Source organism: Thalassophryne amazonica, chromosome 13, assembly GCF_902500255.1.
Source record: "Thalassophryne amazonica chromosome 13, fThaAma1.1, whole genome shotgun sequence".
NCBI classification, from domain to species: Eukaryota; Metazoa; Chordata; class Actinopteri; order Batrachoidiformes; family Batrachoididae; genus Thalassophryne; species Thalassophryne amazonica.
Window position 1 is genome coordinate 97,486,848 of NC_047115.1, and position 15,970 is coordinate 97,502,817.

At 42.4% G+C, this 15,970-nt stretch overlaps 2 protein-coding genes across 4 annotated transcripts in view; one reads left to right on the forward strand and one right to left on the reverse strand.

Annotated features, from left to right (window-relative positions):
• The window catches only part of LOC117523188, a 64,764-nt gene extending 64,394 nt beyond the window's left edge, over positions 1 to 370 (reverse strand). For all 3 annotated transcript variants that reach the window (XM_034184632.1, XM_034184631.1, XM_034184630.1), the window contains exon 1: positions 36 to 370. In XM_034184632.1, coding sequence (XP_034040523.1) covers positions 36 to 344 — 309 coding nt within the window. In that variant the 5' untranslated portion in view covers positions 345 to 370. The remainder of the gene's footprint in view (positions 1 to 35) is intronic.
• The window catches only part of nvl (nuclear VCP like), a 102,982-nt gene continuing 87,325 nt past the window's right edge, over positions 314 to 15,970 (forward strand). Inside the window, exon 1 of the mRNA XM_034184629.1 lies at positions 314 to 376. The gene's annotated coding sequence lies outside the window, so the exon portion shown is untranslated. The remainder of the gene's footprint in view (positions 377 to 15,970) is intronic.

Sequence of the window (15,970 nt, forward strand, 5' to 3'; positions counted from 1 at the left end):
GTTTTAAATCTTTTTTTTCTGAGTCGTGTTCACACCTTGAGCGTCCAGATGCTCCGGTTCCACGGTTGGAGGAACAGGTTCACACACACCGTCTCCAGGACCTCGCTGGCGCGGATCAGGGTGCGCAGGTGCGCCGCGCGGCCCGCGGCAGTGCGCGCGGCCGCGTCCGTCAACGCCTGAGCGAACAGGCTGAAGGCGCCTCCGGGCGGCCGCGGGGGGCACCGGGCCGCCAGGTCCAGGACCTCCGGGTCCCGGCACGGACCAGCCTCCGAGCCCGTCCGGACCACGGAACCCACATAACGCTGGAAGAGGTCCGCGGGCGGTTCCGGGGCTGCGTCCGTCATCACCGCGAGGAGGAAGTGAGAGACACGAGGAAGTGACAGAGAAAAGAGGAGCCTTCACAAAACCTTTACTTTCACTTCTTCAAGTCCCACAATGAAAGGCGGGGCTTCGACGGAAAGCTGTGATTGACAACCTGTTCAAAACATCTAAACCTAATTTATCCGGGATTAAGGCCCAGGAGAGGGGGACACCCGTTTACTGACTGTGATAACAGAATGATTCGAACTCAATATCCATCCGAGGGGGGCGGAGCCTATCCCAGACGGGAGTCACATGTCACAGGGTCACATACAAACAAACACTCTCACACCTAAGTTTCCAGTCCACCTGACCTGCGTGTCTTTGGATGTTGGAGGAGAACCCCATCAGAAAGTACCAGGGGGACTCGAACCCATGACCTTCTCACTGTGTGACAGCAGTGCTCACCACTAATCCACTGTGCTACCCTCTGAATCAATATCAATAAAGTGAAAGCATTTATTTCCAACATCAAAAAAGGTATAAAACCATAAAAAGTATTTAAAAATATAAATACCTGCTTAAATTTGTAGAACTTCAGTCTGACATCAGATCTACTTATAAAAGTTAGTTTCAACTGTCTGGGTCCAAGATACAGACTGGAAAAAAAGAGACTTTGCTTCAATCTGAATGAAATAAGTTGTTTGAACTTAAGCGAGAAAGTCAGATCAACTCTAACTTACAAACTTAAGTTCAAACAACTTAATTCATTTACGAATTTACGTAGATGTTACCAATTGAAACAATTCATTTAACTATTCTCTTTTTTCAGTGCAGACTTGTCAGGATGTACACCCAAATACTACAGGTACTACACCACAGGTACGACACTACAGGTACTACACCAAAGGTGGCATACTACAGGTACTACACTAAAGGTACTAACACTACAGGTGGTATACGAGAGGTACTACACTAAAGGTACTACACTAAATATGTATACTACAGGTACTACACTAAAGGTACTACACTAAAGGTACTACACTAAAGGTGGTATACTACAGGTACTACACTAAAGGTGGTATACGACAGGTACTACACTAAAGGTGGTATACGACAGGTACTACACTAAAGGTGGTATACTACAGGTACTACACTAAAGGCACTACACTACAGGTACTACACTAAAGGTACTACACTAAAGGTGGTACACTACAGGTGGTATACGACAGGTACTACACTAAAGGCACTACACTACAGGTGGTATACTACAGGTACTACACTAAAGGTGGTATACTACAGGTACTACACTAAAGGTGGTATACTACAGGTACTACACTAATGGTATGACACTACAGGTGGTACACTACAGGTTCTGCACCACAGGTGGTACACTACAGGTACAACACTACAGGTACAACACTACAGGTGGTACACTACCGGTACTACGCTAGAGGTACTACACCACAGGTGGTACACTACAGGTACAACACCACAGGAGGTACACTACAGGTACTACACCACAGGTGGTACACTACAAATACGACACTACAGGTGGTACACTACAGGTACTACACTAAAGGTATGACACTACAGGTGGTACACTACAGGTATGACACCACAGGTGGTACACTACTGGTACAACACTAAAGGTATGATACTACAGGTAGTACACTAAAAGTATGACACTCCAGGTGGTACACTACAGGTACCTCACTAAAGGTACTACACTACAGGTGGTATACGACAGGTACTACACTAAAGGTACTACACTACAGGTGGTATACTACAGGTACTACACTAAAGGTACTACACTACAGGTGGTACACTACTGATACGACACTACAGGTGGTACACTACAGGTACTACACTAAAGGTATGACACCACAGGTGGTACACTACAGGTACTACACCACAGGTGGTACACTACAGGTACTACACCACAGGTGGTACACTTCAGGTACAACACTAAAGGTTTGACACCACAGGTGGTACACTACAGGTACTACACTAAAGGTATGAAACACAGGTGGTACACTACAGGTATGAAACACAGGTGGTACACTACAGGTACTACACCACAGGTGGTACACTTCAGGTACTACACTAAAGGTATGACACTACAGGTGGTACACTACAGGTATGAAACACAGGTGGTACACTACAGGTACTACACCACAGGTGGTACACTACAGGTAGTACACTGTAAAAAAGAAAAAGTTGAGAAAACGCAAAATATCAAGGCAACATGATGCAAGACATTTTTGAGTTTTCTCAACTTTTGCCTACTGTCGTTGACTTAACTAAGGTTTACACGTTCTGACAAGAGTTCTGCCAACTTGGATCTTCTTGTTCACCTAATTAGGATCATCCTGGAAGGCTAACGAAGAAATTCTAGTTTCAATGCCATGTATTTCTGCCTTCACCAAATGCAGATATTCTTGTTGAATAAACATACGATTATTCCTTCAATGCCATGTATTCCTAAATTCACCAAACACAGATGTTCTTGTTGAATAATCATACAATTCTTACTCCAGTGAGTTGAAAATTTAGCTATATAAATAAAGGAAAATGTATGTTGCTGTAATTATATTTGAAATATGCTCAATAGATACTGAATAAAACAAAGCACAACTGAATATTATCTGAAATCTTATTTATTTGACTGAACAGTGCCTCAACAACAACATAATGTCACGGGTAGTCCGGTCAATTTCTGTAAAAAAGTATTGTCAGCTTCTGTTTTTTTGGGTACTTCGAGCACTCCAGCAGACACGTTAAAATTAAAGTTCAGAACCAAAAAGAAAAACAAAGTATGTGGAAAAAAGTGTCCAGCAACACAGTCACTCATTCACACACACACACCTTGACTGTCTTGTAAAAGTTGAACTTAGTGACTTACACATTAAATAAAATAGTGCCACAAATGATTGGCTGTGTAGCCAGACACTGAAGTTTTACATGGGCATAACTATGATAAACTAGAGCAGTTAAAAGTCCTTAGAAATTTTACAATCAATGAACAGGGAAGCAACAAAAGTAAAACACCAGTTCAGTGCTTCTTGTGAACTGGACAACACTACAACATCTCTTTTAAAATACTGCATGACAAAATTTCACCATATACTGTCAACAACATAGATTCCTCTGACTACAATTGATATTTCTAATAAAGATTTACCCACTTAACCTTTATATAGTCCAACCAGGTCAAAATACCCATTCTGTTTTGACTGTTCATTCCTTCCTTCTTCTCCCCCTCCTTCCTTCTTTTCTCCCCTCCTTCCTCTTCCCTTCCTTCCTCCCTCCCTTCCTTTCTTCTTCTTCATTCCTTGACCCAAGGACAACAGGAGGGTTAAAGAACAGTTCACTTTAAAATAAAACTTTCCATCACCTCCTCATCCTTATGCCAGTTGAAAGAGAGATGGTTTTTTTTTTTTTTTTACAAACATACATTAGTTTTACTTGAACAGTAATGAATATCAACAGTTCAAACACTAAATATGCAACTCTTGGTAACTGTCAAATGATTATATCAGAGGCAAAGGGGTTTAACTACTGTCTGTTACATGACCCAACTACAATGCACTTGAACAGGCTAAAGAACACAAGTTAAAAGTCGTGTCTGGCTTCCCCATTAACAGTCACAGCAAAAGCTTTGTTTTCAGGGACCTTATGCGCTGTGAGCATCGAGAGCCACCAAGCTCAAAAAAGATGGCCTGAATTGCTTCAAAGGTATACCTCATCTGCTTTGGATAATCAGTGTTGAGGGCATACAGAAGGCCAAAGAGGTATGTCAAGGCAGTAGAGAGGTCTGGAATGTTATGTAGCACGATGTCCCCTTCCAACACAACTGCCTGGTCTCGCACAGACATCCCGGCATCGTCATCTTGTAGGATGGTGAGGATGGCAACAGATGCACCGTTTAGCACTGGTTCCAAAATGTCAGTGTCCTGAAGAAAAGTAACAGATGCATTATTGAGAGGTAAGAAAAACTAAAGACAAAATACATTTGTACTGATTTGAACTTAAACTTCTGTACCACGCTTGTCATTTGACTCATGGGGGTTTTAAAAAGAAAAAAGCATATTTTTCTTTAATTAATGACACAGTAGCTTTCACCCACCAACCTTGTGATGAGTTTTGTACAAAACTATTTTCTGCTAAGGAAGGCCAATAATGCCCAGCTGGGCAGGAAGAGAGGTAAAAGGAGAAACTGGAGCATGCTTCAGTCCATGTGTAAGTCAGTTATTGTCTTTGTGGGTTGAGATAAGAATGGAGCCGAATAATCTCACCAAGGTCTAAATAAATTCCTCTGGAGGTAAACAGTGGGCAATTGACCTTGAGGCTAGCTAAGCCTGTAGTGTTGCAGCTGAGCAGTGAAAAACACTTTTTAACAGTTCCACTTGAACAGCCTAATCCCAATTATGAATATTCACCGGCCTCCGAAACCTTCAGCTTCAACTGCAAGGCACGCATCAGCTCCAAGGTATCATCCAATTTGCGTCTGAGTTCAAGAGTCAACGCAGCCTGAGAATGCACTGCCTTGCCAACCTCGTTAATCATGACAGACAAGCGAGGGCCGTGGTTCTTGATACAGCCATCTTGCCAGTTTTCCGGTAGATCAGGGCAGTACATAAGACAAAAAGTACCAGCCTGCTGCCATGAGACCAAAAATGAATAAATCCTCGACATCCTCAACGGAGAAAGGCGCCAAGCATGCCACACGCCAGGAACTCGTACATTCCATCTGGGCAGGCAGGATTCCCCGGTCCTGACCTTCTTGTAGAAAAAATGGTGTCAATAACGTTCAGAGATCAGCTGATGAATTCCATGGTTAATCCAATAGTAGTCCAATAGATCCAGAATCCAATACAGTTTTTGAGGAATTCACAGTCTGGTGAAGTAGGGACTTGAAGGTTAAAAGCAGAGATAAGGGAGAGTGGAGGAGAAGCAACAGCCCTCGTCGGAGTCCCAAGCTGTATATTTCCATTTTTGATGAACTCATCCTTTAAAACATCTCATGGGAATAAGGAATTACGAGGTCTGTTAGAAAACAATCCGACCTTTTTATTTTATGCAAAAAATATATGGATTTGATTCTTATGTTTTTACGTCAGCCAAGCTTGAACCTTCGTGCGCATGTGTGAGTTTTTTCATGCCTGTCGGTTGCGTCATTCACCTGTGGGCAGGCTTTGTGGGAGGAGTGGTCCAGCCCCCTCGGCGGATTTTCATTGCGAGGAAATGAGGGAATGATTTGTGCTTTGCTCCATCAGATTTTTTTCAGAAACTGTTAGAGACAGGCAGCTGGAAACCATTTGAAAAATTGAGATGGCTTTCGCTGAAAATTTTAAAGGGTTTCACAGAGTTTAAGGAGTGTTACTGTTGTGAAAGTGTAGGTACACGGACCCACAACAGGGGGCGTAATGAATGGACAATGGAGAAAGGTGAATAACAAGTTTTACTGTTGTGAAACGAGCACAACGAATACAACAATTAACAATTTGGGGTCGAATCCGCTGGTGTCGTGTGGGCAGGCTCGAAGGTAGGAGACGTCCGTCTCAGTCGAACCGGAACCACCCAGATCTCCTCTGCCACCGAACCCTGGAAATACTGGAACCGCCAAGTCCCGAATTCCCAGGTGGCCACTGCCTCCGCTCGTCGGATCCGGTACTGCTGGCGGGAGAGAGCAACAACACACAGGTGTGGATGCGACAGCACCCAGTAACGGAGAGGGGAAGAGCCGCCTCCACCTCTTGTCAATGTATAGCAGGAAGGTGAGTACTTATCCAAGCAATTTAGCTATCAGTAGTCAGCAGTCCTGAAAAGGTTTAACAAGTCTTAGCTGGTTATTCAGAATATGAATGCAGAGAACGTTACCTCAGTCTTAAGGCGATATCTCGGCACTGAGGTGGAGACGCCGTCCTGATGATATACCCCCGGGCTGAGTGGAGTCAGCTGTGTCCAGTAATGGGTGACAGCTGTCACCCTGACTGCTCTCGTACGGCGGCGGCGCCCTCTGGTGCCTGGAGCCCGCACTCCAGGCAGGGCGCCCTCTGGTGGTGGTGGGCCAGCAGTACCTCCTCTTCAGCGGCCCACACAATAGTTACTACAGCTTTAAGGACGGCCCAGAGTGCCTCAGGACGCGCTGCGCTCCGAGCCGCGATCGACAGGCTGAAAAGACCATTTCATTTCTAAACGGATTGCTTTATGGATCCGAGACCATCGTGTGCAATTTCTCTGGTTATAACAAGAGCTGGACATCAGCCATTTTCCATCAGATTTCACTTTTAACAAGAGATTTTGTCCTGGAAAGCCGCGCGGAGGCTTCGCGCGTCACGACGGATTCGCCAATGGAGCGAGACAAAAAACACCTCCGTTTTGGAGTTTCAGAGGACAAGTTGGGACATGCCTATCTCGGCTTTCAGTGGCTTACCAGTCGAGTGAGTATAACAGAAATTGTGGAGAGCTGGGCATGTCCCAACTAGTCCTCTGAAACTCCAAAACGGAGGTGTTTTTTGTCTCGCTCCATTGGTGAATCCATCGTGACGCGTGTGACACGTAAAAACATATGAATCAAATCCATATATTTTTTGCATAAAATAAAAAGGTCGGATTGTTTTCTAACAGACCTCGTAGTTGTACTTGCATTACTTGTCTTTTTGTACTTACCAAGCACTTCAGGAAAACCTTTGTTGCATCTTCTCGGAAGAAAATGGGCAGGCCTCTCAGTGCTGCTGTCTTTCGGTGGGACATAATGTTGGATGTCTAAAGAGTGTCCAGCAGAAAACAAGCACTTCAATTAGTATAGTAATGTAGTGTACTTATACACAGTGCAAAATCAGAACTCTATAGTAATCAATCAATCAATTTTTTTATATAGCGCCAAATCACAACAAACAGTTGCCCCAAGGCGCTTTATATTTTAAGGCAAGGCCATACAATAATTATGTAAAACCCCAACGGTCAAAACGACCCCCTGTGAGTAAGCACTTGGCTACAGTGGGAAGGAAAAACTCCCTTTTAACAGGAAGAAACCTCCAGCAGAACCAGGCTCAGGGAGGGGCAGTCTTCTGCTGGGACTGGTTGGGGCTGAGGGAGAGAACCAGGAAAAAGACATGCTGTGGAGGGGAGCAGAGATCGATCACTAATGATTAAATGCAGAGTGGTGCATACATAGCAAAAAGAGAAAGAAACAGTGCATCATGGGAACCCCCCAGCAGTCTACGTCTATAGCAACATAACTAAGGGATGGTTCAGGGTCACCTGATCCAGCCCTAACTATAAGCTTTAGCAAAAAGGAAAGTTTTAAGCCTAATCTTAAAAGTAGAGAGGGTGTCTGTCTCCCTGATCTGAATTGGGAGCTGGTTCCACAGGAGAGGAGCCTGAAAGCTGAAGGCTCTGCCTCCCATTCTACTCTTACAAACCCTAGGAACTACAAATAAGCCTGCAGTCTGAGAGTGAAGCGCTCTATTGGGGTGATATGGTACTACGAGGTCCCTAAGATAAGATGGGACCTGATTATTCAAAACCTTATAAGTAAGAAGAAGAATTTTAAATTCTATTCTAGAACTAACAGGAAGCCAATGAAGTGAGGCCAATATGGGTGAGATATGCTCTCTCCTTCTAGTCCCCGTCAGTACTCTAGCTGCAGCATTTTGAATTAACTGAAGGCTTTTTAGGGAACTTTTAGGACAACCTGATAATGAATTACAATAGTCCAGCCTAGAGGAAATAAATGCATGAATTAGTTTTTCAGCATCACTCTGAGACAAGACCTTTCTGATTTTAGAGATATTGCGCAAATGCAAAAAAGCAGTCCTACATATTTGTTTAATATGCGCTTTGAATGACATATCCTGATCAAAAATGACTCCAAGATTTCTCACAGTATTACTAGAGGTCAGGGTAATGCCATCCAGAGTAAGGATCTGGTTAGACACCATGTTTCTAAGATTTGTGGGGCCAAGAACAATAACTTCAGTTTTATCTGAGTTTAAAAGCAGGAAATTAGAGGTCATCCATGTCTTTATGTCTGTAAGACAATCCTGCAGTTTAGCTAATTGGTGTGTGTCCTCTGGCTTCATGGATAGATAAAGCTGGGTATCATCTGCGTAACAATGAAAATTTAAGCAATACCGTCTAATAATACTGCCTAAGGGAAGCATGTATAAAGTGAATAAAATTGGTCCTAGCACAGAACCTTGTGGAACTCCATAATTAACTTTAGTCTGTGAAGAAGATTCCCCATTTACATGAACAAATTGTAATCTATTAGACAAATATGATTCAAACCACCGCAGCGCAGTGCCTTTAATACCTATGGCATGCTCTAATCTCTGTAATAAAATTTTATGGTCAACAGTATCAAAAGCAGCACTGAGGTCTAACAGAACAAGCACAGAGATGAGTCCACTGTCCGAGGCCATAAGAAGATCATTTGTAACCTTCACTAATGCTGTTTCTGTACTATGATGAATTCTAAAACCTGACTGAAACTCTTCAAATAGACCATTCCTCTGCAGATGATCAGTTAGCTGTTTTACAACTACCCTTTCAAGAATTTGAGAGAAAAGGAAGGTTGGAGATTGGCTTATAATTAGCTAAGATAGCTGGGTCAAGTGATGGCTTTTTAAGTAATGGTTTAATTACTGCCACCTTAAAAGCCTGTGGTACATAGCCAACTAACAAAGATAGATTGATCATATTTAAGATCGAAGCATTAAATAATGGTAGGGCTTCCTTGAGCAGCCCGGTAGGAATGGGGTCTAATAAACATGTTGATGGTTTGGATGAAGTAACTAATGAAAATAACTCAGACAGAACAATCGGAGAGAAAGAGTCTAACCAAATACTGGCATCACTGAAAGCAGCCAAAGATAACGATACGTCTTTGGGATGGTTATGAGTAATTTTTTCTCTAATAGTTAAAATTTTGTTAGCAAAGAAAGTCATGAAGTCATTACTAGTTAAAGTTAATGGAATACTCAGCTCAATAGAGCTCTGACTCTTTGTCAGCCTGGCTACAGTGCTGAAAAGAAACCTGGGGTTGTTCTTATTTTCTTCAATTAGTGATGAGTAGAAAGATGTCCTAGCTTTACGGAGGGCTTTTTTATAGAGCAACAGACTCTTTTTCCAGGCTAAGTGAAGATCTTCTAAATTAGTGAGACGCCATTTCCTCTCCAACTTACGGGTTATCTGCTTTAAGCTACGAGTTTGTGAGTTATACCACGGAGTCAGACACTTCTGATTTAAAGCTCTCTTTTTCAGAGGAGCTACAGCATCCAAAGTTGTCTTCAATGAGGATGTAAAACTATTGACGAGATACTCTATCTCCCTTACAGAGTTTAGGTAGCTACTCTGCACTGTGTTGGTATATGGCATTAGAGAACATAAAGAAGGAATCATATCCTTAAACCTAGTTACAGTGCTTTCTGAAAGACTTCTAGTGTAATGAAACTTATTCCCTACTGCTGGGTAGTCCATCAGAGTAAATGTAAATGTTATTAAGAAATGATCAGACAGAAGGGAGTTTCCAGGGAATACTGTTAAGTCTTCTATTTCCATACCATAAGTCAGAACAAGATCTAAGATATGATTAAAGTGGTGGGTGGACTCATTTACTTTTTGAGCAAAGCCAATAGAGTCTAATAATAGATTAAATGCAGTGTTGAGGCTGTCATTCTCAGCATCTGTGTGGATGTTAAAATCGCCCACTATAATTATCTTATCTGAGCTAAGCACTAAGTCAGACAAAAGGTCTGAAAATTCACAGACAAACTCACAGTAACGACCAGGTGGACAATAGATAATAACAAATAAAACTGTTTTTTCGGACTTCCAATTTGGATGGACAAGACTAAGAGACAAGCTTTCAAATGAATTAAAGCTCTGTCTGGGTTTTTGATTAATTAATAAGCTGGAATGGAAGATTGCTGCTAATCCTCCGCCCCGGCCCGTGCTACGAACATTCTGACAGTTAGTGTGACTCGGGGGTGTTGACTCATTTAAACTAACATATTCATCCTGCTGTAACCAGGTTTCTGTTAGGCAGAATAAATCAATATGTTGATCAATTATTATATCATTTACCAACAGGAACTTAGAGGAGAGAGACCTAATGTTTAATAGACCACATTTAACTGTTTTAGTCTGTGGTGCAGTTGAAGGTGCTATATTATTTTTTCTTTTTGAATTTTTATGCTTAAATAGATTTTTGCTGGTTATTGGTAGTCTGGGAGCAGGTACCGTCTCTACGGGGATGGGGTAATGAGGGGATGGCAGGGGGAGAGAAGCTGCAGAGAGGTGTGTAAGACTACAACTCTGCTTCCTGGTCCCAACCCTGGATAGTCACGGGTTGGAGGATTTAAGAAAATTGGCCAAATTTCTAGAAATGAGAGCTGCTCCATCCAAAGTGGGATGGATGCCGTCTCTCCTAACAAGACCAGGTTTTCCCCAGAAGCTTTGCCAATTATCTATGAAGCCCACCTCATTTTTTGGACACCACTCAGACAGCCAGCAATTCAAGGAGAACATGCGGCTAAACATGTCACTCCCGGTCCGATTGGGGAGGGGCCCAGAGAAAACTACAGAGTCCGACATTGTTTTTGCAAAGTTACACACCGATTTAATGTTAATTTTAGTGACCTCCGATTGGCGTAACCGGGTGTCATTACTGCCGACGTGAATTACAATCTTACCAAATTTACGCTTAGCCTTAGCCAGCAGTTTCAAATTTCCTTCAATGTCGCCTGCTCTGGCCCCCGGAAGACAATTGACTATGGTTTCTGGTGTCGCTAACTTCACATTTCTCAAAACAGAGTCGCCAATAACCAGAGTTTGATCCTCGGCGGGTGTGTCGTCGAGTGGGGAAAAACGGTTAGAGATGTGAACGGGTTGGCGGTGTACACGGGGCTTCTGTTTAGGGCTACGCTTCCTCCTCACAGTCACCCAGTTGGCCTGCTTTCCCGGCTGCTCGGGATCTGCCAGAGGGGAACTAACGGCGGCTAAGCTACCTTGGTCCGCACCGACTACAGGGGCCTGGCTAGCTGTAGAATTTTCCACGGTGCGGAGCTGAGTCTCCAAAGCTACGAATAAGCTACACTTATTACAAGTACCGTTACTGCTAAAGGAGGCCGAGGAATAACTAAACATTTCACACCCAGAGCAGAAAAGTGCGGGAGAGACAGGAGAAGCCGCCATGCTAAATCGGCTAAGAGCTAGTAGCTACGCTAAGCTAGCGGATTCCTAAAAACACGCAAAGTGAATAATGTGTAAATAATTTAGAGGTGATTCAGCAGAAGGAGTGCTTTAGTTAAGGCACGTAAAGATTACACTGGGAAACAAATCGTAATCTAGATAACTAGATCAATCTAACTGCGCAGATTAAACAGCTAACAGATACAGAAAAACACCGCTGTGCTCCGGAACAGGAAGTGATACAATACCGCAGTGAGAGCCAACAGTAATGAAGATAAAGCACAGGTCAGACCCAGTAACGTGTAAAACTTAAAAAAACAAAAAAAAAACAAACAAAAAAAAAAAACACTGCAACCATGTTAACAATTTTACTTTACTTTTACAATAAAAATTCTGTCAAATCAAATACCGCCAAATAAGAACATAAAGCAATGACTGCTGACATTCATTTTTACTGACACATCCACTAATGTGTTTTTGCTGCCGCCAACATCTTTTTCTGTTTCTTTTATGAGAAAGTATGTTCATACTCTTTTAAAAATGCCAGGCACAGGAGCACTTCACTCACCTGTTCATCAAGTTTATCCAGGAGGTCTTCCGTCTTCTCACCAAGAGCTCCCTTCTTAGACCGGTACAGTTTCAGCAGGCCAGGCACAAATTTGTCAAGGGATGCATGGAAAGTCCCCAGAAGGTCTTTGCTCGTGATGCGATGAAATTCTTCAGATATCTAAACACGACAATCAACAAAATACTGCATTTATTCAGCACAGAAAATTCCTGGGTAGCTGTCTTGTGCAGTCTGCACCATGTTCAATGCCTGAACACGTTATCAACAGTAAAACCTACTTCAAAAAGCTCTCATGAATACATCTTTTTCACAGGAATGGAAATGCCCTCCACAAAAACCAGTATCAATATGCAAATGTATATTATCACGTTCCAGTGTTGCGCCTAAACCTGCAACTATCAGACTTTGTGACCTGCCTTAATATTCTTTCCCTAACGTCTCAGTCTATAGAAACCCTATTTCCACCAGTAAAAGAAAAACAAACTCCATGCTAAATCAAAATAATGAGACCGAGTCCAAATTATAACTACTTTAAATTATCGTCTCATAATGACTTTTTATTTCACAATTTCGATTTAGCATGGAGATTCTTTTTTCTTGTAAATGGCAGAAATGGGCTCCCACAGGAGTGAAATGGTTAAGGTAAGAATATTAGGACAGGTCAAATCTAATGAGTCACAGATTTTGATGTAACACTGGTAATAAAGTATGGCATTTGTAAACATGGACCTTGAGGATGGCCAATTCAATAAAATATGACTATGACACCCATTATAGTTGCAGTAAGTGATGTACTCCTTGGGAGGACATAAAACAAAAACACTGGCACTACAAATGTTTGGACTGATGATGTAGTGGGTGCACTGTGTTGGAGGGGCCTTGAGTGAAGTGGTAGGGCTAAGGTATAATAAAGGTTGCCAATACATTACCCCAGCAAATACTGTACTTCTTCAGTTATAGTCAATCTGGTACAGGGGTGGGCAACCTGTTCCAGAAAGGGCCAAGAGGGTGCAGGTTTTCTTTGGAGCCACTGACTACACCAGGTGATTTCACTGATTAACTGATTCCACCTGCTCAAAGTGATATTAATCACTGGAATCACCTGGTGGAGTCAGTGGCAGCAAAGAAAACCTGCACCCTCTTGGCCCTTTCTGGAACAAGTTGTCCACCTCTGATCTAGTGTAATAACTTGTGCCTAATTTGAATATCAGAATTAATAAATAGATTAGGACAGCCTTACCTCCTCAGAGGAAAACAGTGCAGGCCATCTTTCCTGGACCTCAGATACCATAGGTTGACACTCCACGACCTCTCTCCGCCTGAGGGAAAATGTCAGCGCCATCTTCTGCTGTATGACTGTTATGTTCTTTTGTTTCTTCTTCATTTCATCGACCAAAGCAACTCTTTCCTTTTCAAGAGTAGAATCATCATGGTGTTGTGGATGATCTGGGACATGACTGACCTCTCCACATTTGGGCTTTTTAAGGGTGAAAGTACTGCCCTCTTCATCTCTCCCTTTTCTTTTCCTGTTTACATTTACCTCATTGCAGCATGCTTGACGAAGCTTTGATCTGTACTTTCCAAGTTTGTGTTTGATACTTGCTTTCCATCCCTCGTAGCCTGTGATGCTACCTGGCTCCTTCAGACATGGATACTTGAGAACCAGCGCAGAAGCAAGTGACTCAAGCTCATCTTTCTCGGGGTAGCCTTTAATTTCAAAAACTGCCTGTGCAATTTTATCCAAAATCTCTGTCTTCATGTCTCTTGTCACTACAAGGCCCTTCTTAGATTTTTCATATATCACATTAGCCTTACACAATTTCAGTTCAACATCATATGAAAACTTTGGGATAGGAAATGGAGAGAGCCACTCTGAGGCATGCCTTAAGTTCATCTGGATAGAATCAGTCCAGCTAGGCCTGAAATCTTCAGAGTGAACACTTACTGTGTCCTGGGAGGAGACTGAAGCAGAGGACACTGAAGCAGTGGATTGGTTAAGTGGAGATGAATCACAATTCCACATTATATGCAGGACTGCACGCTCAGATGGTAATTCAGATATTGCCGTCAAATTGCATAGTGCATTTCCAAACTCTGGATCCTCAAACTGTAGTGAGAAATCACCTGGAAGTTCAAGTCTCTCTTTAAGTATATCAATCAACTGCCCCACAGATGCTGGTACTTCAGGAAGGTGGACTCGCCGGACATCTCTGGAGGAAAGAACTACCCGAAGTAGCAAAGTCTGAAAAGAGGAGAGAGAAAAGGTGGGAGAAAATTAATAGTCAAAGCAGATTAGAAGACAGTGGACACCGATACCATACAGATGCAAATGAGGACCTTTTTCCAGATCAATCTGCTGATTATGTTTGATTTGCTAATAATTTAGCTGACAACTAAAAAAATAAATAAATAAAATAAAGCCACAGTCTATATCACTGTACTCAACTGGCCTATACTTGGGAAAGACCTTCAATTCATTCAGCACAAAACTAATGCTTAATGAGAGAAGAAAGGAGATAAGAGAGACAGAGGGGGGTGAGTGGGGAGAATAGAAATAGTAAGGAGAAGAAATAAGAGTGTGGAGAAGAAAAAAAAGAGCAAGAGGAAAGGACTGAGGAAGGGGAGCAGAGGACAATACAGGAGAGGAGAAGAGGGTGGATGAGAGAGAACATACAATTTTGAGTTGCTTTAATGGAGAAGGAACGTCCTTGGGGTCACCATCAGCTTTCCACCAACTGTGTATGCTGTTAGAGGGTGGTAATCCGTCAGCACATCTGGATCCAGGGCAAGAAGGTCGGCAATGGTGTGTTCAACAAGCTCACAGGACCTGAAATGTTCAATGTACCAGGAAGACTGTTGGGAAAGTGTAGGAACACGGACCCACAACAGGGGGCGCAAATGAACGGACAATGGAATAGGTCAAATAACAACACTTTACTGTTGCGAACGTGCCCAACAAACACAACAAATTACAACAATGGACAAAGGTCAAAGAGTGGCCTTTTATTCTGGGCAGTCTAAGGCACACCTGTGCACTAATCATGGTGTCTAATCAGCATCTTGGTATGGCACACCTGTGAGGTGGGATGGATTATCTCAGCAAAGGACAAGTGCTCACTATCACAGATTTCGACTGGTTTGTGAACAATATTTGAGGGAAATGGTGATATTGTGTATGTGGAAAAAGTTTTAGATCTTTGAGTTCATCTCATACAAAATGGGAGCAAAACCAAAAGTGTTGCGTTTATATTTTGGTTGAGTATATGTTTTGCTTCGAATCTCATTGTCCACAATTCCACTAAAGGCCCATAGCAGCAAATAAGATGTGGGTAGTGGTCGATAAAGTGGTGTTTTGGCCTCAGTCTGAATTCTGGAAAGGTACGGGTGAGCAACAGGTGATGAGCCAGTAGTTTGCAAGATAAATAACCTAATGCTTCCTCAGAGAGTCTGTTTGACACAACAATGTCAACAATTTCCTTGATGTCCATTAAAACCTCCCATGTTGGCTCCTGGTCTGGTATCTTACATCCAATTATAAAAGGAAGTAAGCACAGCAGTGTCCAATTGTTATGTCCATTACCAGCAACTGTTCCTTTTTCAAAGCTTGCTCTGGGAATTTTTTTAGGCTTGTTTACTTTGTCTGAATATTTGTAGGGAAATGATTTTATGCAGTTGTTCAATGCATCAAATGTAATGAAACCTTTTGAAATCAGATTTTTCAAACATAAGGACAATTCCAAAGGGATGACTCCTTCAAAAAGGTCATGCAAAACATCTGGAGGAAATCCAGTTATTGGGTGAAAGAACAGTAGATGTTTGCCCAGTACACATTCCCTTTTTACCCCATTAATACTTTGAAGGTTGTCATTCTGCCTAAGCTCTTCCAGAAATTTATTGTGT